Source organism: Stenella coeruleoalba (assembly GCF_951394435.1).
Source record: "Stenella coeruleoalba genome assembly, chromosome: 4".
In the NCBI taxonomy this organism is placed as follows: Eukaryota; Metazoa; Chordata; class Mammalia; order Artiodactyla; family Delphinidae; genus Stenella; species Stenella coeruleoalba.
This window is the reverse complement of record NC_137149.1, coordinates 42,511,900-42,535,815: the sequence shown is the minus strand read 5'-3', so window position 1 is coordinate 42,535,815 and position 23,916 is coordinate 42,511,900. Positions and strand designations below refer to the sequence as shown.

The following is a 23,916-nucleotide window of genomic DNA, read 5'->3' as shown; positions in this document are numbered from 1 at the left end:
CCCTATGAAGTTATGAACATCATGGTGCCTGCCCTTCAGACCCTTTTGAAAAGAAAGAGAGAAAACAAACAAACAAAACAACAACCCACTAACTTCTTCTGCTGATGGGCTTTGCCCAGGCAACCATGTTTTATATAGGTACTTAGAGTCCTAGCTGATTGGACCAATGGAGGGCTCTGACTCAGCATGCAGCCAGTCTTTAGACTGACCCCTTGGCAAACAGGGACCAGCTAAGACGTGAGACCCTCCCTCTGGGACATCTGAACTGGGAAATGGGAAGAGAATCAGGCAGAGATTGGGCAAATGGAGCTGAAGCAAAAAAGATTTCTTGACCTTGCGCTGGACCATGAGAGGCTAGGAGAGGTGGAAATGATGAGAAAGCAGAATCCATGAAGTAGAAAAGATACACAGAGGTGAGGAAGCCAGGGGGTAGTATGAGAAGCCCACGGGTGCAGAAGGAAACAGACATGAAGAGGAGTGGAATCAAGGTCAACGTTGAGGGCAGGAATCAGGACCTGCCTCGTCCTCCACTGAGGTCCTTGAGGACAGTTCCTGCAAGGTCTGGTCAAAGCAGGACTGCATGACCATTTCTCCTGCTCTGAATTAAAAAAAAAAAAAATCTACTTCAGAAGGCAGTCATGTTCTGCTTTTAACTGAGGTGTGAAACTTTTAACTGAGGTGTGATCTTGCCTTTTAGGGTTGAATTTGGAACACAAAGTATTCCAAACTTTCATTGGAGCTGGCTCATTTAATTCAAGGAAGATAAGTAGATTTATTCTCAAGGGTGTAGTCTTTTCAATGGATGGTGGCCCCCTGGAGACTTTGCTGAGAAGAATTTTGAGGCTGCATCTGGGCATAGTGGGGAGGAATGCTGTGATCGATTGGCAATGTCTGCTGTGAATTCAGAGAAAGGAAGGCAGCTGCTTATTTTCCACTACAGATGTAATATGGAAACAGAATTACAGGATTTAGGTGACTTGTCCAAAAGTCACACAAAGCTGGTTACTGGAATTGCCAGGACTAGATCTTCCGTCTTCTGACTTTCCATCAAGCTTTTCTTATGTCTTTCTGATTTCTCAGTTTTTAAAATTTAATTTAATTGTTTATACAGCAGGTTCTTATTAGTTATCTATTTTATACCTATTAGTGTATATATGTCAATCCCAATCTCCCAATTCATTCCCCTGCCCTCCTGCCCAGCTTTCCCCCCTTGGTGTCCATATATTGGTTCTCTACATCTGTGTCTCTATTTCTGCCTTGCAAACTGGTTGATCTGTACCATTTTTCTAGATTCTACATATATGCGTTAATATACAATATTTGTTTTTCGCTTTCTGACTTATTTCACTCTGTATGACAGTCTCTAGGTCCATCCACGTCTCTACAAATGACCCAGTTACGATCCTTTTTATGGCTGAGGAATATTCCATTGTATATATGTACACCACTTCTTTATCCATTCATCTGTCAACGGGCATTTAGTTTGCTTCCATGACCTGGCTATTGTAAATAGTGCTGCAGTGAACATTGGGGTGCATGTGTCTTTTTGAATTATGGTTTTCTCTGGGTATATGCCCAGTAGTGGGATTGCTGGTCATATGGTAGTTCTATTTTTAGTTTTTTAAGGCACCTCCATACTGTTCTCCATAGTGGCTGTATCAATTTACATTCCCACCAACAGTGCAAGAGGGTTTCCTTTTCTCCACACCCGCTCCAGCATTTGTTGTCTGTAGATTTTCTGATGACACCCATTCTAACAGGTGTGAGGTGATAACTCATTGTAGCTTTGATTTGCATTTCTCTACTAATTAGTGATGTTGAGCAGCTTTTCATGTGCCCCTTGGCCATCTGTATGTCTTCTTTGGAGAAATGTCTAAGTCTTTTGCCCATTTTTTGATTGGGTTACTTGTTTTTTTTAATATTGAGCTGCATGAGCTGTCTATATATTTTGGAGATTAATCCTTTGTCTGTTGATTCATTTGCAAATATTTTCTCCATTCTGAGGGTTGTCTTTTCGTCTTATTTATAGTTTCCTTTGCTATGCAAAAGCTTTTAAGTTTCAGTAGGTCCCATTTGTTTATTTTTGTTTTTATTTCCATTACTCTAGGAGGTGGGTCAAAAAACATCTTGCTGGGCTTCCCTGCTGGCACAGTGGTTGAGAATCTGCCTGCTAATGCAGGGGACATGGGATATGGTTGGTTGGCCTGAGGCGACTCGGCACTGGAGCCTTCCCAGCTCTTTGGTGGGGCTAATGGTGGACTCTGGGAGGGCTCACACCAAGAAGTACTTCCCAGAACATTTGCTGACAGTGTCTTTGTTCCTGTGGTGAGCCACAGCCACCCTCCGCCTCTGCAGGAGACCCTCCAACACTAGCAAGTAGGACTGTTTCAGTCTCCTATGGTGTCACTGCTCATCCCCCCTGGGTCCTGATGTGCACACTACTTTGTGTGTGCCCTCCAAGAGTAGAATCTCTGTTTCCCCCAGACCTGTTGAAGTCCTGTAAGCAAATCCTGCTAGCCTTCAAAGTCTGATTCTCTGGGAATTCCTCCTCCTCTTGCCGGACTTCCAGGTTGGGAAGCCTGAGATGAGGCTCAGAACCTTCACTCCAGTGGGTGGACTTCTGTGGTATAATTGTGCTCCACTTTGTGAGTCACCCACCCAGCAGTTATTGGATTTGTCTTTATCTTGATTGTGCCCCTCGTATCTTCTCCTTGTGGCTTCTCCTTTGTCTTTGGATGTGGGGAAATTTTTGGTGAGTTCCAGTGTCTTCCTGTTGATGATTGTTCAGCAGTTAGTTGTGATTTCAGTGGTCTTGTAAGAGGGAGTGAGCACACGTCCTTCTACTCTGCCATCTTGAACCAATCCTCTCTTTCTGATTCAGTTAAATCTGGCTGTTTGACACTGTTTTGGGAAGCTAAGGATCCCTTCTCATAAGAAAAGCTGCTTCTTATAGGAGAAATTAATGCATAGCTCTTCTGAAGGTCACATGGAATCATATCATGCCTTTGCAGGAGAATTCTGGGGGGGGTGTAGAGTTACCAGATTTAACAATACAAGACACCTGGTTAAATGTTTCGGACATCCTTATACTAAATAATTAGTTGTTGTGCTATGTGAAATTCAATTTGATTTGACATCCTGAATTTAATCTGAATTTTGTGCCTAGGAGGAGTCACGTGGATAAGAACTTTTTGTGTGTGTGCCTATCTTTATATATCGATGTGTATCTATCCTGAGTTCTGACGATCTTGCCTACCAGCCATCTGATTATTTTTTAGCCAATAATCTGACCACTGGAAAATTTCAGGCAGCTGTACTTTAATTTTAGTTCTGAATACAGTAGGTTCTCAGTATCCACATGGGGTTGTTTCCAGGTCCCCCGCGGATACCAAAATCCCTGGATGCTCCAGTCCCTTCCAGTCAGCTTGCAGTATTCTTGGAAGCAGAATGGGGATGCCGAGGGATGACTGCACAGTAAGACCTGGGTGTTTTCTGTAGAAAATCCCCGCAACTCCCTGTCATTGTTTCAGAGTAATTTCAATAATAACAGGGACACACTGCAGTGCAAAGAATGTTATCTGAAGTTGTGGTAGGGAGAAATTATAGAGACAGCTTTTTCCTATTATTTCAGCCAAGGCAACATCTCACAAGCAATCTTGGAAAAGATAGCACTGTAATTTAAGAGCATCTCTGCAACCTCTTAGAATTTATGATTTTTCTACTTTCAATATTTTCAGATCATTTCTTGGAATTCTGACCAGGTTGAGCAAGGCTTTGCTTCAATAAATCCTGCAACCTCCGTGATGGCACTGGAGCAAAGCCACAATTCAGTCTTCTTCATAGGGCTTTTCATAAACATCTTTGCTATCCAAGAAATGCATCGGTTCTAAATGACTTCATACTGTGGTTAACCCATTGAGTTTATGGTTCCTGACTCAATAAAAACTCAATAAAGTGCTGTCAATTCAAGTCTTATTTCCTTCCCTGTTCATGTTAGGGTGGGATAATTTAAAATATATAGAAACTAGGGTTATTTTGTTTTATTCTTGCTTTGAAGAATCCTCTGGAATATACTTGCAAATGTGCCACCAGAAAACTTCAAGAATGATGTTGGTGCATACTTCAACCTACAGTGTTGTGGTTGTTTTCTTCTCTTAGACTTTTTTTTTTCTGTTACCCTTTGGGAGTGTAATAATATACAACTACCCTGACTACCCAAGAGCTTATATAAAAAAGTTTTATGTAAAATATGTTTATTATAAAAATTGAAATTCAAGATGTAGAAATTTAAAAGCCTCTATCAATAACTAATTTTTATCCAGACTTCCTCTATACACACATGCAAAGATATTTTTAAAATGAGATAATCACTGAGAATGTTTTTAGTAATCTACTTTGTTTTTTTAATATTTCATAAACATCTTATTGTGCCAATGCATTTCCATCCTCATCACTTCTAATGACACTGTATATATTCTATTGGATGAATGTACCACAGCTCATTTAAACATTATTCTCTTAACAGACACTTAGGCTATTTCCCAGTTTTCTATATTATGAACTTTGTTGCAAGGATTTTCTTGTAATTAAATCTTTGCACACATTATTAATTATTTTCTTGGAATACATTCTTAGAAGTTGGAGACTTTGTGATTTTTGTATCCTAGACAAAACAAAAAAGAAATATGTTGGCTATAGTGAAAGGGATTTGGGTGAGGGTAGAGTTTCTGACTGCTTCTCGTGTGCTTTCAGGACAGTGTACAGTTCAACTAGGGGTTCTCAGAAGGGAACAAATATCTTACCTGAAATGGTGAACAGCCATGTGGTTATGTCTGTAAAAAAAAAAAAAAAGTCATTTGGAAAATGGTTGTTGGCAAACAGATAGATTGTGGGGACTGAGTAGATTCTGCCACCATGAACATGTTGAACAGCAGTTCTCAGCTGGGGAGTTTTGACCCCAGGGGACATTTGGCAATGTCTGGAGATATTGTTGATTGTCATCACTGGAGGGGGTTGCTCTTGGCACCTCCAGCGTAGAGGCCAGGGCTGCTGCTACACATCCTAGAATGCTCAGGACAGACCCACAGAACAAAGAATCATCTGTCCCCAAGTGTCAGTATGGCTGAGGTTGGGAAACCCTGATGTAGAGCAGAAAGAAAAGGCGTGTCAATGTCACTGTGTCTCTTGGAAACCATGACACAGCATTTAAGCAATCCTCATGGCAAATTTTTTTTTTTTAAATATCTTCTCCAAAGGACTCTTCAGTTACCCAGTGTATTTGGCACATCTTAAACTTGATCTACAACCATATTGAGGGACACATGAGGCCTGTGAAAAGGGTTGTCCTGCTTGCTCCTGGCTTCTGTTTGGATTAATCTTGACAAGAACGTGTGTGTGTGTGTGTGTGTGTGTGTGTGTGTGTGTTTACTATAGAGACTGTCTTGCAAAGAAAACTGAGGCATTCAGGCTGCCCGATTTTTCTAAGCATGTGATATAATGATGATGCTAAAAGATTGCCTGGGCTCTCCTTGGCAGAACTAAACCAGACCCACGGACCCAGCACCAATCTCTTAGGGCCAGTCTTTGTCCCTTTTGCAGAGCAAGGGAAGTTGGTGCAGTTTTGGCTTCTTAAAAGTTGCCTCGTCTAGCCACACTGAATATCTTGGTTGTGCTTGAGCATGTCCTGATAGTGACGAGCTTAGTTCCCAGCTGAAGTAGGAGGGAAAGGATATTTACCAGCATCAAAGTAAGAGGATTGAGGAAGGAAGCTTTTCCCTCATAGTGCAATGATCTATCTATGAAACACTGTCTCAATGAAGTGGTGTTTAGAGGTGGGGAGTGAGGTGTGTGTGCTAATGACAGAGCATGGGGGTTGGAGGTGAGTAGGCAGGACTTCGAACCCCATGTGTATTAAGGCTTGACTCTGGTCTCCTTGCTCAATGGCTCTGAGCCTTGCTTTTCTCATTTCTAATGGGGAAGGGGGAGCAGTTAACTCATGATGAGCTGGAAAGCTATTTGGTAGAATCTTGAACCCTTGAATGCACAACCAGCTGCCTGTGGCCTTTGCAAGTTTAGGAGAGGGATTTACGGAGGGGACACTTCATCAACATCTCTTCAGCACTGCCAGGTCTTGGCCCCAAACTCCAGTGTAATTTTCTTGTAAGTTGAGCTGGACCCCTCTGAGACTGGAGGGCTCCTTGTGCATGAACTAACAGTCAGCCCTAAGCAGCACTAGAAGGTTTCCCTTCTGCCCTTAACAAGATGGGGAACCAGTTCTATTGCACCCCATCTATGGAGTTTTGGAGAGAATCTAGAGAGGGAAGGGATTAAAAAAAATTTTTTTATTGGAGTATAGTTGATTTACAATGTTGTGTTAGTTTCAGATGTACAGCAAAATGAATCCGTTATACATATACATATATCCACTCTTTTTTAGATTCGTTTCCCATATAGGCCATTACAGAGTATTGAGTAGAGCTCCTTGTGTTCTACAGCAGGTTATTATTAGTCATCTATTTTATATATAGTAGTGTGTGTGTATGTTAATTCCAATCTCCCAATTTATCCCTCCCCACCCTTACCTCCTCGTAACCATGTTTGTTTTCTACATCTGTAACTCTATTTCTGTTTTGTAGATAAGTTCATTTGTACTGTTTTTTTAGATTCCACATATAAGCTATATCATATGATATTTGTCTTTGTCTGACTTACTTCACTCAGTATGACAGTCTCTAGTTCCATCCATGTTGCTGCAAATGGCATTATTTTGTTCTTTTTTATGGCTGAGTAATATTCCACTGTACACATGCACCATATCTTCTTTACCCATCCCTCTGTTGATGGACACTTAGGTTGTTTCCATGTCCTGGTTATTGTAAACAGTGCTGCAATGAACATTGGGCTATATGTATCTTTTTGAATTATGGTTTTCTCTGGATATATGCCCAGGAGTGGGATTGCTGGATCACCTGGTAACTCTATTTTTCATTTTTAAAAGAACCTCCATACTGTTCTCCATAGTGGTTGTACCAATTTCCATTTCCACCAGCAGTGAGGAGGGTTCCCTTTTCTCCACACCTTAGAGAGGGAAGGTATTAAAGAGAGGATCCCTGTGCTGTTTAATTTCCACTTGCTCCCACCTTAATTCTTGACTCCCCATCAATTTTCTATCCTTCCTTGTACTGCTCTTTACATGAGAATCCCCTTTCTGTGCATGGAATCACCCAGTCTCCCTTGCTTCCCGGAGCTGTTGGGTTTGGTCGGGGGAGGACAGATAGGAGACTGGAGGGTGGAGGAGAGCATGGTCAGAGATCTACTGCCTTGGCTTCTCCTCCACTTCTGCCTGGTTCTAGCAGTGTCCAGGCTCTTCTCCAGGTGTGCTTCCTGGAGGAGGGTCTTCCGAGTCTTCTGCTCTCTGCTGCACTCAGCAACGAGTCTTGCCTCCTCTGCCCTTCAGACCTCGGGGTCGTGATGGTTCTTGCCATTGCTAGTGCTTGGATACCTCAACACCTCTACTTGGTTCTTTTAACCTTGCCTGCACTTCTGAATCCAGTTATTCCACTGAACTCTCCATAGGGAAATCCTTTTGAGTGTGTCCTGCTGCTCCTTTCTTGGACCCTGAGTGACATGTTCCCAGGAGACAAGAACCCATAGAGACTGTGGTATGTGGCCTCAACTTTGACCTCATCCCTTGTCATTCTTAAGCAACATCCCAGGATTGGGGATCCTGACATGTTCACACTATGCTCCTCCTTCTAGGGGGAGAGAGAGGTGGGAGAGGCACTGTTTTTCCTGAGAATGAAATAAGGTACAAAGCTAAAAGGACCCAGCATGGTACTGGTTACTAAGAAGACACAGAGTAAATGACAGCTGCTGGTATCATTAGGCATCAATTGATGATCTTTCAAGAAACAAGAAGGAAAACATGAGGACAGCGATATAGCCAGTCTATAAGCTAGGATAGCATTTCAATCCCCCATTTCAGTGCTGTTATTTTGTTGGCCAAGAAATGAATTGGATTTACTGGCCATCTTTTAATTCTACAAAGAGACTAATCTCCAAGGATGCTTTCTCCCCTTTTTTTATAATTATCAAAGATAACTGCATAGATTATTGTACATTTTAGGGTATTGATGTAAAAAGTCTGAAGGTTGGAGGGGGAGAAGAAGATTTCAATTGAGAATAATACATTCTTTCATTAAAAGTGTTGACTGGGAGCTAGCATTAAGACAGCCTGTAGCAAGAGATCATCACAGATGCCAGGTTCATAGAATATACAATATTTAGTCAAGTCTGACAAAATATTATAAAAATTTAGATTATCTCAGAGAAAAATCATTCTGGCAACAGATTTATTTTGCATCATGCAGACAAAATAAATGTGGTTTTGATTTTATATGAAATCAACCTACAGGGGTCACCTGGTGCTTTTGACTGACCATCAACAATCTCCCTTTTTCTAGACCTGGCACCTTTATTTTCCATACGAGTTAGGTGGGACTGATTCTGCTTTTAGCTCTGGGGATGGACATATGACATGGCCCGGCCAATGGGAACATCACATTCCACTTAGCTGATCATTGATTACGGGGCATACTCATGACTCAAGCAGGACCAAGCAGAACTAAAGGGCTGTCATCCCCAGGTCTTTTGCTAGGACTATTGAGAAAGAGAAATATATGTATTTTTCCTGCTGAGGCTGCAAAATGCAAACCTGGAGCTGTTGGTGGCTGTCTTTGCCACGGTGGCAGGTGCCTGCCTGAAAGTGAAATCTGCACTGGGGAGAGGTGATCTGTGAGATGGGGAGAGATGAAATCCTGGTGATAATGAATGAGAACCCAGATATGGCTCTAGAATTTTATGTGACTTCAGTGAATTCCCTCTTCTTGAGCCAGTTTGAGTTGGATTCTGTCAGTTGTCATCTCAAGAGTCTTGGTTAATGCACAGGACAGTCATAGGGCTTTTCTGTTGCGATCTCTTTCTCTCCACATGAAAAATTGTATTTGAAAAGAACTTGTCACTGATTAATTCATCCCATTTTCTATTGAGCACATATTATGGCAGGCACTGTGTCCAGTCCTGGAATGTAAAGATGATAGGGCAAAACCTCCATCAGATAGACAGATGTAGAAATAGACATCATATAGGACCAGCTATATGGTGATGGCACTGCTGTGAAATGAGTGTGAAATAGGACAAGGACCTAGCATGATGATTAAAAAAGTAGACTCTGGAGCCAGACTGCCTAGGCCTACTGTGCCACTTACTATTTCTTGTGACACTTATACATTTCTTAACCTCTCTGTCTCTCCGTTTTCTCATCTGTAAAATGGTGAGAATAATTGTTGTGAAGACTGAGTGAGTTGATACACGTGAAACACTTGAAATAGTGCTCAGTAAGTGTTCACTATTGCTACTGTGACTATGCACTAGTTCCCAGATGGTAAGGAAGACACATGAGGTCACCTGTGATTCCCCTTGTGCACAGGGGAATAGGAATAAGAATATAAGAGATAAGGAAGTAACTTTTGAGCTGAGCTTTGAAAGGTGACCTGGCCAGGCAGAGAAGGACAGCAATGACATTATGAGCAAATGAAACTGTGTGCAAAGGTCCTGAGGCATGTAAGAGCAAGGCATCCTGGGACTGCATTTATCTGCATTTTCTTTAATTATAGGTTGCATGTGGGTGACTTTTGGAAATGTGACTATAAAAGTCAGCAGAGGCTAGATCCCAAAGGGTCTAATGTGCCTAGCTAAAGGCTGCTTGCATTAATATTAGGTAGGATAACATCTTTTGCAAGTGACTGAATACCCACCTCAGAAGGGCTTAAGTGAAAATTGCATTTAATGGCAGCCATAACTGAAAAGTCCAAAGGAAGAGCTGGCTATTATAGATATGTCTAGATCAGGATCCAAGTGATGACTCTGAGCGCTATTTTTCTCCCTTTATCTCTGTTTTGCGACTTCATCTGTGTGTTGTTCTATTCTCATATGGTATTATGCTTTGTTATCATAAGATGTGTTAGAGTTTTACAGGCTGAAGTCCACTGGGAAAGAAGGAGATTCTCTTTTACAGATGTACAAGCAAAGTCTCACGGTTCTATTTGAGTCACCTGAATGAATTATTTTGGTGAGCAGAATGCTATGTCTGATTGATCAAGCCTGAGATTTACAAACTGCATAAGTCAATTCTACTTAGAAGCTTAAAGACTTAGCATATAAAGGATGGTGGTCCTTCAGGAGGAAATTGGGTATGAATACCAGAAAAAGGATATACATGTCAGGTAGCAAAACCCAAATAAGTTCAAGACACATTTTATATTGTAGAGATTGGAGGGACATTGCTGGCTTCTAAGCTGAGGAGTGACATGGCCATATGTATAATTTAGAAGGATAGATCTAACCTAATGCGGAGGATGGATTGGAGGGTTGTGGCCATAGGAAAAGGCTCAGTTAAAAAGTTTTTACTAGTCGGGGGAAGAGGTGATGAGTATATGAATGAAACTTTGGCATTGGGAATGGAAAGCTGCAATGACTCAGAAATGTACACACAGGAGCTAGAACCATAAACATTTACGCTGAACAAAATTCACTGGGGAAGGGAAGGAAGACATAGACTAACTCTTAGGCTTTGGTGACATGATGAGTAGTGATGCCATTTACTGAAAGTGGAACTACAGAAGGAGAGAGAGAGGAAGGTATAAAACAACAAATAGCTAATATGTAAAATGTATTTATGTCCATGATCTTTTTCATTGAGTGGCAGAGAAAAAGTATATTTAAAGTTTATGGAATCTTTTTTTTTTCCACGACAAACAACATCATTCACAGTGATGAATGACCTGAGGATGCCATTTTGCACACACAGATACAAGGAAATACACAGATTCTATAAATGTGTAACATAGGTACAAGCATGTTCATGTACACACAGTTTTGTTTTAGCCTCACTTTGGTTAGTTTTGCCCTTTTCTTCTCAACTGCTTTTTTTTTAAATATATTTTTTAACATCTTTATTGGAGTAAAATTGCTTTACAATGGTGTGTTAGTTTCTGCTTTATAATAAAGTGAATCAGCTATACATATACATATATCCCCATAGGTCCTCCCTCTTGCATCTCCCTCCCATCTGCACTATCCCGCCCCTCTAGGTGGGCAAAAAGCACTGAGCTGATCTCCCTGTGCTATGCAGCTGCTTCCCACTAGCTATCTATTTTACATTTGGTAGTGTATATATGTCCATGCCACTCTCTCACTTCATCCCAGCTTACCCTTTGCACTCCCCATTTCCTCAAGTCCATTCTCTACGTCTGTGTCTCTATTCCTGTCCTGCCCCTAGATTCTTCAGAACCATTTATTTATTTTTTTTAGATTCCAAATATATGTGTTAGCATACAGTATTTGTTTTTCTCTTCCTGACTTACTTCACTCTGTATGACAGTCTCTAGGTCCATCCACCTAACTACAAATAACTCAGTTTCATTTCTTTATATGGCTGAGGAACATTCCATCGTATATATGTGCCACATCTTCTTTATCCATTCATCTGTCGATGGACACTTATGTTCCTTCCAAGTCCTGGCAATTGTAAATAGTGCTGCAAGGAACATTGTGGTACATGTACCTTTTTGAATTATGGTTTTCTCAGGGTATATGCCCAGTAGTGCGATTGCTTGGTCATATGGTAGTTCTATTTGTAGTTTTTTAAGGAACATCCATACTTTTCTCCATAGTGGCTGTATCAACTTACATTCCTACCAACAGTGCAAGAGGGTTCCCTTTTCTCCACATCCTCTCCAGCACTTACTGTTTGTAGATTTTTTGATGATGGCCATTCTGACCAGTGTAAGGTGATACTTCATTGTACTTTTGATTTGCATTTCTCTAATGATTAGTGAAATTGAGCATCCTTTCATGTGTTTGTTGGCAATCTGTATATCTTCTTTGGAGAAATGTCTGTTTAGGTCTTCTGCCCATTTTTTAATTGGGTTTTTTTTTTTTTTTGATATTGAGCTGCATGAGCTGCTTGTAAAGTTTGGAGATTAACCCTTTGTCAGTTGCTTCATTTGCAAATATTTTCTTCCATTCTGAGTGTTGTCTTTTCATCTTGTTTATAGTTTCCTTTGCTGTGCAAGAGCTTTTAAGTTTCATTAGGTCCCATTTGTTTATTATTATTATTTTTTTCCATTTCTCTAGGAGGTGAGCCAAAAAGGATCTTGCTGTGATCTATGTCATGGAGTGGTCTATGTTTTCCTCTAAGAGATTTATAGAGTCTGGCCTTACATATAGGTCTTTAATCCATTTTGAGTTTATTTTGGTGTATGGTGTTAGGGAGTGTTCTAATTTCATTCTTTTACATGTAGCTGTCCAGTTCTCCCAGCATCACTTATTGAAGAGGCTGTCTTTTCTCCATTGTATATTCTTGCCTCCTTTATTAAAGATAAGGTGACCATATGTGTGTGGGTTTATCTCTGGGCTTTCTTTCCTGTTCCATTGATCTATATTTCTGTTTTTGTGCCAGTACCGTATGGTCTTGATTACTGTAGCTTTGTAGTATAGTCTGAAGTCAGGGAACCTGATTCCTCCAGCTCCATTTTTCTTTCTCAATATTGCTTTGGCTTTTGTGTTTCCATACCAGTTGTGAAACTTTTTGTTCTATTTCTGTAGAAAATGCCATTGGTAGTTTGATAGGGATTGCATTGAATCTGTAGATTGCTTTGGGTAGTATAGTCATTTTCACAATGTTGAATTTTCCAATCCAAGAACATGGTATATCTCTCCATCTGTGTGTATCATGTTCAATTTCTTTCATCAGTGTCTTATAGTTTTCTGCATACAGGTCTTTTGTCTCCTTAGGTAGATTTATTCCTAGGTATTTTATTCTTTTTGTTGCAATAATAAATGGGAGTGTTTCCATAATTTCTCTTTCAGATTTTTCAAGATTAGTGTATAGGAATGCAAGAGATTTTTGTGCATTAATTTTGTATCCTGCTACTTTACCAAATTCATTGATTAGCTCTAGTAGTTTTCTGGTAGCATCTTTAGGATTCCCTATGTATAGTATCATGTCATCTACAAACAGTGACAGTTTTACTTCTTCTTTTCTGATTTGGATTCCTTTTATTTCTTTTTCTTCTCTGATTTTTGTGGCTAAAACTTCCAAAACTATGCTGAATAATAGTGGTGAGAGTGGGCAAGCTTGTCTCGTTCCGGATCTTAGAGGAAATGGTTTCAGTATTTCACCATTGAGAACGATGTTGGCTGTGGGTTTGTCATATATGGCCTTTGTTATGTTGAGGTAACTTCCCTCTATGCCTACTTTCTGGAGGTTTTTTTTTTTATCATAAATGGGTGTTGAATTTTGTCAAAAGCTTTTTGTGCATCTATTGAGATGATCATATGGGTTTTCCCCTTCAGTTTTTTAATATGGTGTATTACATTGATTGATTTGCATATATTGAAGAATCCTTGCATTCCTGGGATAAACCCCACTTGATCATGGTATATGATCCTTTTAATGTGTTCTTGGATTCTGTTTGCTAGTATTTTGTTGAGGATTTTTGCATCTTTGTTCATCAGTGATATTGGCCTGTAGTTTTCTTTTTTTGTGGCATCTTTGTCTGGTTTTGGTATCAGGGTGATGGTGGCCTTGTAGAATGAGTTTGTGAGTGTTCCTCCCTCTGCTATATTTTGGAAGCGTTTGAGAAGAACAGGTTCTCTAAATGTTTGATAGAATTCGCCTGTGAATCCATCTCGTCCTGGACTTCTGTTTGTTGGAAGATTTTAAATCACAGTTTCAATTTCAGTGCTTGTGATTGGTCTGTTTATATTTTCTATTTCTTCCTGGTTCAGTCTCGGAAGGTTTTGCTTTTTTAAGAATTTGTCCATTTCTTCCAGGTTGTCCATTTTATTGGCATATAGTTGCTTGTAGTAATCTCTCATGATCCTTTTTATTTCTAAAGTTTCAGTTGTTACTTTTCCTTTTTCATTTCTAATTCTGTTGATTTGAGTCTTCTCCTTTTTTTTCTTGATGAGTCTGGCTAATGGTTTATCAATTTTGTTTTTCTCCTCAAAGAACCAGCTTTTAGTTTTATTGATCTTTGCTCTTTTCCTTCATTTCTTTTTCATTTATTTCTGGTCTGATCTTTATGATTTCTTTCCTTCTGCTAACTGGGTTTTTTTTTTGTGCTCATGTGTTTTTGACTAATGTGTTCTTTCTGTATTTTATCAATCTTTGTAAGTGGCTTTAAATCCTTTTGGATCTGAAAGTAGGTTTTGTAATGAAAAACTTTTAAGAGATAAGTAAGTAAACAACATCCAAAAATGAATGCATTAAAGGTTCATGATCATAAGAAAATTTAAATTACATAATATTCTTATGGGTTTTGACTGTCTGCAATGAATTCGCCATTTTCAGTTTCTCCAGCAAATCCCATAGTTTTCAAAGGGCCCATATTTTGTTGTTCCCCACATTAGCTTCTTCCATTGGCTGTTTTTTAAAATACTTTATAGTTTGGAATTCCAGGTTCAGATGATATTTAGAGGTAGGTGACTATCTCAAACACCTCTTCCCTCTCTTCTTTGTCTAATCTTTATTGACCTTGGTCTCCCAGATACATGTCCTGACTCAGGAGGAGAGAAACAAGTGGTTAATGCATGGTAGGCAGAGGAAGATGATGAAAGCAAGATAGATCTGCAAGATGGGAGAAGGAAGTATTGCCCTTATGTACAGCTGCTTGATCATTGTAAATTTCACCCTTGATAATAGTAGCACCCAGCTCTGGAACACACAGGGGTTTCACACTTTCTTATGAATAAACTCCCCGATCCTCAGGTAGACAATTGAGATTTTTGAAATATGGCCTATGGATTCTTCTTCTTGGTCTCTGCTCTCACTTTCATGCTTTGTCCCCATTGTTCCCTCTGTTGGACGTGCCCTTTCTCCATTTTGGCCACTCCACTTCTTATCTGTCACTTCAGGCCAAGGGGGTAGAGATTTCCCTAGTTGTTTTCTCTTACATCCCAGTTTTGGAGTTAACATGTTCCCCTCAGCATTCCTTCTAAAATATTTTGTCTTTATCTCCAGTTTAGCACTTAGCATATTTCAGCATGTTTATTTCCAGAATTCTAGGTACTTGTGTTTGTGTGCATGTCATTTCCTTTCTTATGTCCTTAGAAAGTTGATGGCAGGGGCTGCTCTATATTCATCTTGGTGTTGCTCTGCCTTCACAGAACCCAATGTGATGATTCACACATAAGAGGCATTAAATGATATTTATTAAATGAAAGAGTAAAGAGAGGAATACATGGAAGGAGGGTCAGATGACGCCAAAAAGGAGGAGCAAGAGAACACCATTACTATCAGCCAAGGGAGTGTGGGTGAGAGTATTATGGGTGAGATTAACTGAGGAATTGCAGTTCAGTCGTGAACAAGATGTTGACACTAAGAGAAAGTGGAACTAAGGTATGTGTGAAACTTTGAAGAGACAGCTATTTGCTTAGATATTTGGTCACACCCTCTTCTCCTCCTGTTCACTCCTCCCATCAACTTATTCATAAATCAATGGTCATATGCTTTGCTTTATTTGAATTTAATACTTGGGAAATCCATGAGAAATAATGTCTTACTATAATGTAAAGTAGTGCTCTTATCTGTGAGAAAGCTAAGAGGACAAATATATGTCCCGGGTAACCATCACAATAAAGAATTTAGGAGAATGATCTACTGACTGGTCTCTGTAACTTGTTTCTCTTCATTTCCATTACCCCTCCCAGGGTATCTCTAGATTTTTCACCCATTCCTGATGGTGTTTGAGGATGAGATGGGGAGAATGCAGCTTCTGAATTCCTTGTTTTATTTGCATACCTCTCACCTACTTAATAATATACACTTAGCACACATAATGTCCTTCCATGTGTAAAATCTTCTCTGCCTCCCACCCCCAGGAACAGATGCGTCCAGCATCCAGTCACTTTATTTGCCGTGGTGCTCATCACACTGAACTGTGAGAGTGTGCTCATCACACATTAGCCTGTATGAAGGTACAGATATTGTTTTAAATCATTAAATCTGACCCAGCATCAGAGTGTCTGGCTCATATGGGCTCATTAAAGAGTTGTTGAGTGAATATATACAAGCATGAAGGAATGAATAATTTAGTAAAATAATCACTTCTCTTTAGCTTGCTTGAAATTACTTGGCTTCTCTTACCTTTGGGTTTTTACTTTTTGAGAATTGTCAAGGACTTTGGGATGTTATGACTCTCTTAAGTAACAGGCAAAAATGTAATTGTATGAAGATTTAATGATATAATATCATTGCCAGCTGGTTTTAGCACTCAGGGAATTTAATAGAAAATTTGTAACATTGTCTTTAATTTGTTTAAATATTTATGAACATCACTTTTGAGAAAACATATCTGGGGTTATTGTTTTATAGAATTCATTTTGGTGTGGTTTCAATGGTTTGGTAGTTCAACCTGTTTTAATAAATTCTGCTAGAACTATCTGTAAATTCTCTGGAATCTGAGTGGGTGTCTTTTTGGATCTCATTTCTGCTTGTCCCACCTTCCAGGGCCCCAGATTAAATCGGTGTGTCTGCCACAAGGATCTTGGGACATTCAGACCAGCAGTCCTCATCAGAGCTCATCATCTTCTGATATGGAGTCTAGATAATCTGTGTCAACATATAGGAGAAATCCAGAGAACAAACTGTCTGCCCAACCTGGGTCCGAGAAGAGGCCATTCTGGTCAGTGAAGAAGATCTCCAGCCAGACTTCATCTTCTGGCTGCAGATAGATGACTGTGGACCCTGAAGCCACGTCATGGTTTCCTGTGTTGGCGTCAAAGGTCTTTATCCGGTACTGCCCATTGTGTACTAGCCCAATTGCCAGATGCTTATTTGCCAATGTGATATCATAAGAAAAGTAATAGATTCCTGGGAAAGCACAGATGAACTTCCCTGTTGCAGGGTTGTAGTGCTCTCCTTCATTGAAGAGGACCTTGTTAAATATAATTGGTAATCTTTCTTCTGGGTAGCTTGTTGTGATGCCAACAGAAAAGGCAGATTTGAGCACGATGCTTCCACATCTACAAACACCAGGCAGCCCTGGGCCCCCTTGCTCTCCTCTGTCTCCCTTTGGTCCAGGAGGCCCAACAGGACCTACTTCTCCTTTTTCTCCCTCAGGTCCCATGGGTCCTTTCTTCCCAGTCTCTCCTTGGTCCCCTTTCTCTCCAGCAAGGCCCAGTGGTCCAGTCTTACCTCTCAAACCTTCAAAAAGAGTTTATAGTTTAATTAACAGTTTCTGTAAATATAGAGTCACAAACAACATGCCCACATACCCTAAATTGTTTTTCTCAGTCAACTTTCAACAGTATACTACTACATAATTAATATTTAAATAAATCACTGATGCACTAAAATGGAAATAGAAAAATTTCATCAAAATATCAAGAAAATTTTCCTGAATATATAAGAAATCATTTAAAACCTGATTAATTTAAAATAAGTAACCATCATTTTGATGACAGATTACCTGCTGCTAAATTAGACACATATAGATAGTTATCTCTATAGGAGGAATTCAAGGAGCATGATATTATTCCCCAGAGTGAGGTCATGGGGGAAGACAGAACAAGATGAATCCTTAGGGCTACTTAGTCTTATGCACCATTCTACTTCTATCAGGATTATTAATATTGGGCAGAAAGTTTTGTTTGGGTTTGGAAAAACCCGAACGAACTTTTTGGCCAACCCAATAAAAAGTTAAAGTGAGATTAGCTCATATTTATTGAACATTTACAATGTATCAGGGTCAATGCTTTAGGTGCATGCATTATCTTCTTTAAGCCCTGTACAACTTTATGAACTAAGAATTATTATTACTTCCGCTGTAGATGAGAAAACTGAGCCATGGAGAAATTAGTTTGCTCAAGGAAACAGAGCTAGGGAGTGATGGAGCTGTGATCTGAACTCATGCCTGCCTGACTCTGGCATCTGAACATCTGGGGCAGTGGCCAGAGTGTCATTTGTAAAGTGCACCACAGTAGGGGCTCTTCAATATGTCATGATAACCAAACAACAGTGACTGCCACCACTGTGCAGGAGTTCATTTTTGAAGGAGAAAACTGAATCCCAGAAGGGTGAAGAAACTTGCTTCAGTAGCAAGACTAGGACTGGAATCCAAGTCTTAGCCTAATGATGTTTCTCCTTCATCAAAATGCCTCTTACTTTTGGGGCTGAAATAAAAAACCTTTAATTCTTTTTGGCTCTACAGCTAAATGGTTGTATTATTTTAGGCAAGTCCTTTACTTTCTCTGGGTCTCCATATTTGTAGAAAATACATAAGGGCTGTGAAAGGATTTCAACAAATTCAAAATCATCATACTGGAATATTTTCTGTTTGTTCAGATATTTATATCTACAGGTCAACCATAGGCTAAATGTAGAGAAATTGTGACCATGGGTTGAAAGTGATAAGCAAAATCTATTTAATTTTTAAACCTTATATGTAATAACAGTGACTTAAAAGCATAAAATATGTCATTCAATTTTATGGCCAAATCCATTCCATAAATATTGTCTTGAAAAGTATCCAAATGATTGGTAATTTGTAATGCACTTTTGTAGTCAGGGAAAGCATATTGTTGTTATATTGTGTATTTTTACTCTTAACTATGTATTTGTTCTCAGGAACTTTTATTAAGCTAAACCTTTTATCTTGATAGTGCTTTGATATCATTTATTTGAATATTACACATACATCAATGTATGAATTTGATCATTTTTCAGTTATTTGGCAAATTTAGCAATGAAGTGTTCTGGATAATATAAGTTTCAGGAGAATTAAAGATTTACCCTTAAAACATCAAGTATTTTGTTTCAGTAATTTTAGAAAGAGGTTGTGTAATAATTTATGATGCATAGAAAATGCTAATAATGAATGTAACCCGTTTTTGGTGACTAGGATCAGCATTGTTACTGGTCATAGGACCATCCTCCAGCTCTAGATGACTTTTGTTATTAAGTCGAAATTCCACTAGCCCCAGCCAAAACAAACTGGTATTTATTTCTGGAAATAAGGACATAATAGTCTAATCTTTCAGTGTTTGTTTCTTTTTGGTAGAAATGAAATATGAATACTATTTTACTATTAAATTAACTTTTGAATCAAGGACTACAACTTATACATTATTATTTTATTTTCAATAGGAGCTAACTTTTGCTGTCTTCACCAGTAACTGATGTATCAATAAAAAAACATTTTGGCATCAGTAACAATTTCTGCCATTAAATTTCATTATGCACTGAAATTTCTTTGCCTCTATAAGAAGCAAAGTCACTTGGGCAAGTCACTTATTGTCTTAGTTTCAAATGCCCCATTTGTACTATGAAGAAATTGGATCTAAGTTCACTCTAAAGCCATTGGGAAAGTAGTAAACAGTGACTCAGTAGACTTGACAAGCCCTAATTCAGCCATGGATTAGTTAGGTGACTGTGAAGAAGGGGCTTTACCTCTCTGACTTTAGTTTCCCAGTTCTTGAAATGAAGGTGTTGGACTAGATTGCTTGAGGTTTCATCCTCTTGAAAATTCTTTGAGACCAAACCGTAAATACTAAGATGCAATTTTACAATGCTAGCCATGAAAAGATCTTTATAATCTCAACACTTGGATCTCTATAGCTATTTAATATTTTGAACTGCTGAGAGTTAGATAATCAGGGACTAGTGGTAATAATTTACAGTAATTCTTTCTGTTTGCATGAAGGATTTACCCTTGTGATAAAAGCCAATTAATGAAGAATGGAATGAAGGGATAAATCATTCCACCTCCCTATTCAGTCAGACATATGCTGGGTAAAGAGGAGAATTATGGAGTGTTAGTCTATGCTTAGATACTGAAGCTTAGAGAGAAAGAATTTCTTCTTAGTTCTCCACAAAACAAGCTTACAAGGATTTTTTTCTTCAGTGCCATTTTTTTCCATCCATCCATCCATCCATCATATATGTATGTGTGCATGCATACATTTATCTAAACCATCTAATACTGATTGGTCATCCACTACATGCCAGGCACTGTTCCAAGGGCTGAATGCCATTGACATGAATGACACCTGTCCTACCCTCAAGTTAGCTGTTATGACATATTATGTTGTGATCTGCAAATATGGGCCATAGCTAATTTAATGAATATCCAAAGCCATATAATGAAGTAGAATAATCTGTTCATGAGGTGGTTCTAGTGTTATTTGAAGGTATTTATATGGATGTGCATTCGCATTAAATTAAATTTTAAAAATATGCCACCACAATAATTGCTATAGACCCATGAGGGAGACAGATATTTTTACAGAGAATTGATAATTCAGTATAATAAACGCTGTATTTGTAATTTAGAGGAGGGAAGTTGGAGAAGACATATACTTGACCTTGCCAGGGGGTTGAGGTGGATGTGGTAGGGACGAATGAGAAGACATATATGGTATTAAAGGGGAAACAGGAAGCAGAAGCTTCCAACCAAGTTGTGTCCAGTTCCAGCCACATTAAAAGCTAATTCTCAAAGCCACAGGACTCTGTTCTTATTGTTTGTAAATGAGGTGTGCTTCTCTTCATTGACCACAAAGGCATTCTTACCTTTCTTAGCTGTTGTATATCCTTACTTGTGTATATGTATCAATATATATTGGATTTAAATAACTAAGATTGGGAAAGTCTTTTTTACTTTTGAATCTCAATTTTGTCATTTGTAACATTATTATTATTATTGATTATAATTTTAGCTAATAAGGTTATGGCTGAAATTAAGTACTAAATGTAAAATTGCTGACACACAGTAAGTTCTTAATTAATGGTGATGATGGTGATGATGATGATGATGATAGTGACATATTGTAATCATGTGTTTCCATATTGGCCTCCCCCACCCAAATGTTTGCTTATCAAGTCAGGGACAATGTCTTGTTCATGTTTGCATTCCCTAGAACAGTGTTCTCAACTGGGGGCAATTAAACACTGCCCACCAAGGGAAAGTTGGCAATGCCATAAGACATTTTGGTTGTCACAATTGGTGGGAGATGTCACTGACATCAAATGGGATGCTGCTAAATGTCATTCAATGCACCAGATAGCCATCCCACAGTTAATAATTCTTTGGACCCAAATATCATCAGTGTGGAGGTTGAGAAACACTGGTTTAGAACAATACTGGAGAGCAAGAGGTGCACAAAAATATTTGTTGAATGAAAAATGCATGAATGGATGGATGAATGAATGGATTGATGAATATGGGGGATAGCTGATCTCATATATGGTTAAAATTGTAGCAGTTACAAACATTCAATTTGCTCTGAATACGTATCCATATACGTATCTTTAAATAACACTAGAACTACCTCATGAAATGGATAGCTCATTTCTAGGTTATTATATGGCTTTGGATATTCACAAACTTAGCTGAGACTAATTGCAGATCACAGTGTAATAGATAATAACAGCAAACATTTACGGAAGGCTTACTACATGGCACTTATTCTATTGAGTACTTTGCATGTATTATCTTCCTTAATTTCACAATGACACTTACTACCCCCAACTTACAAATAAGGAAACCGAGGCTCAAAGAGGTTTTCTTCTCAAGGATGCTGTTAGTAATTGAAGATGTCATGTCTTTCTGACTCCAGTGAATGTTTCTGTGACTCCTACATTATTGCTTCTAGACACAATAAACTAAAAGGGCCAGTAATATCTAACTATGATCCTGGTGTTATTATTATAGGATTTCAAACGTATTCATGATCATGATACAGCAGTAAGGGTGTTCATATGTGCTACCAAATAGAGCCTTTGAAAGATGAAATGTAAGCTCCAAATGAAAAGTTCTTTATCTGATGTTGAAAATTTACCTAAAGATACTTTATCTAGTGTTGATTAAGGGTCATAGATTCAGTAGCTTCTTATTTGCCAAATATTTTCTGCGTGATAAATTCAGCAATGAATTGGTATCTAATCTTCTGAATATATATTATGATATTGTTTCATATAATACCAGTAAATCACGTGCAATGACTAGATAGAGATGTATTTCTTAGATCTACTGACTTTTTCTTCCTGTCTTTTGTTCCACATTTTACACTCAGAAACTTGTTTTCAAAGATTGATTCCATCCAAATTTTCCTCTTTTAGGGTTAACACAGCCTTACTAGAGTTTCAATTCAGTTTACTTTGAAGGATTGCAGAATCTGGCAAGCTTCATGGGCCAACTTATTTGTGAGGAAAAAAGTGAAAATTACTGAAAGAGTAGGACACAATTGTGTTGCTGTAAAGAGCAATACGACATCTATATTTCAGCTGCTACAGGACAGGTGGGAGAGTGTTGAACTAGGAAAGGTAGGCTATACAGTATTATTGTCATTTCCTTTGTGACAAGTAAGCCTTTTGTGTCTTTGTTAAGGATATGAGTGCAGAGCAGGATGACCCCTGTGCTTTTGGCTCCTAGTTCCTGCCTCTCCTTCATCTCTCTGTCTCCTCCCCATCCATCTGTCTGTCTATCCATCCATGCTGTCTCACATGCAGCCATTGCCTGCTGGCTGTACCAGCCCAGAGGTCACGGACATCAGATGTTCTAGACGACTCCAGCTCTGCCAGTCACTAGACATGCACTTCCATCTTCAGCAATTCATTTAATCATGCTACCGCTCTGTGTTCTCATGTATAAAACGTGATCACGTCCCCTTGAAAGAGTTGTCATTACGATGCAATGAGAATGCAGGTAGAGGGTTTAGAGCAGTATCTGAAGCATAGTGAGGACTCAGTAAATTGTTACGATTAATGAAGGTGAAGTTGAGAAGGGATTTAAAGGGCAAGTCTCATTAGAAAAAGCAACAAAACAAGGGAGTGATTTTCAGGTGGGGGTGACAGAGGTTTTTTTTTATGGAACTTCATTCATTACCTGCAGCCCCCTTTTCACCTTTCTCTCCTTTCCTGCCGTCTCTACCATCTCGTCCTGGAAGGCCGATCCGACCATGGGGCCCAGGGGAACCATTTGCTCCAGGGGGGCCTGGAGGTCCAGGTAAGCCAGGAATGCTACAGATATATCTTGGGGAGTAGCTGTCTCCTTTGAACTGATTACCCCGAGGTTGTCCACTCGCACAAATGGCAAAACTTGTAACATAGAGCAAGACAAACATCTTTGGCTCTGGAAGAGAAACACACGGACATAAATGCACCCTCTTAGGTGGGGTTTTTGGCATAACTGAACATGAGAATGGACATTTGCAAAAATTCACCCCAGGGCTCACCTCTCCATGTGTGTCTAAATACCCTGTTTGCCCTAATAATTCCATTGAAAATTATTAGCACTTTATTGATAGAGAGTTCTCAGTGCCCCACACAAGGGTTGGTGGAGATGAAGTCAGTGAAGATTTAAAAAAATTCCAGAATAAATCACTTTGTTGCATTTGCATTTTCTTTTCTGCAGGAATCAATGGTGGACTTTGAAAAACAATGTTTTGCTTTTGCAAAAGTACACATTTTTAAAAGGAAAATTAGAGATGCAAATGAATAAGATAAACATTAAAGTTATTCTCACCACTCACAGATAATTACTCTTTACATTTTGACGTATACATCCTTCTGGTGTTTTCTTTCTATGCTATGAAGAAAAGTGATGTTATGACATTCCTGCAAGTCTTTAACTTTTTTTCACTTAACAATATATCGTGAGCATCTTTCCATGTCAAAAATTATTCATAACATTAAAAAATTGTTGCATTTGCCTCTACTATCCTTTATGTACAACATTCCCCATTATAGACATTTGCTTCCAGTTTTCTGCTAGTATAAACACCATGATAGATAGACATCTTTATATCTAATCTTGGCATGCTTCCACAGTCATTTTCTTAGAATTTATAGGCTTT

At 38.9% G+C, this 23,916-nt stretch overlaps 2 protein-coding genes and 1 long non-coding RNA gene across 8 annotated transcripts in view; 1 reads left to right on the top strand and 2 right to left on the bottom strand.

Annotated features, from left to right (window-relative positions):
- Positions 1-16,042, top strand: part of LOC307185752 — a 180,641-nt gene extending 164,599 nt beyond the window's left edge. The window contains exon 4 of the long non-coding RNA XR_013828161.1: positions 15,946-16,042. This is a non-coding gene — a long non-coding RNA (uncharacterized lncRNA). The remainder of the gene's footprint in view (positions 1-15,945) is intronic.
- CC2D2A (coiled-coil and C2 domain containing 2A) overlaps positions 1-23,916 on the bottom strand; it is a 303,035-nt gene that overhangs the window by 162,368 nt on the left and 116,751 nt on the right. The window contains exons 1-2 of one of the 2 annotated variants that reach the window (XM_079920213.1): positions 22,947-23,080; positions 4,803-4,832 (exon numbers count right to left, since the gene is read on the bottom strand). The gene's annotated coding sequence lies outside the window, so the exon portion shown is untranslated. Of the gene's footprint in view, positions 1-4,802; positions 4,833-22,946; positions 23,081-23,916 lie in introns of those variants that run through there. The other variant, XM_079920214.1, reaches the window with a different exon arrangement.
- C1QTNF7 (C1q and TNF related 7) overlaps positions 10,856-23,916 on the bottom strand; it is a 130,108-nt gene continuing 117,047 nt past the window's right edge. For all 5 annotated transcript variants that reach the window (XM_079920228.1, XM_079920227.1, XM_079920225.1 and 2 more), the window contains 2 exons: positions 22,947-23,192; positions 10,856-17,269 (listed from right to left, as the gene is read on the bottom strand). In XM_079920228.1, coding sequence (XP_079776354.1) covers positions 16,638-17,269; positions 22,947-23,184 — 870 coding nt within the window. In that variant the 5' untranslated portion in view covers positions 23,185-23,192 and the 3' untranslated portion in view covers positions 10,856-16,637. The remainder of the gene's footprint in view (positions 17,270-22,946; positions 23,193-23,916) is intronic.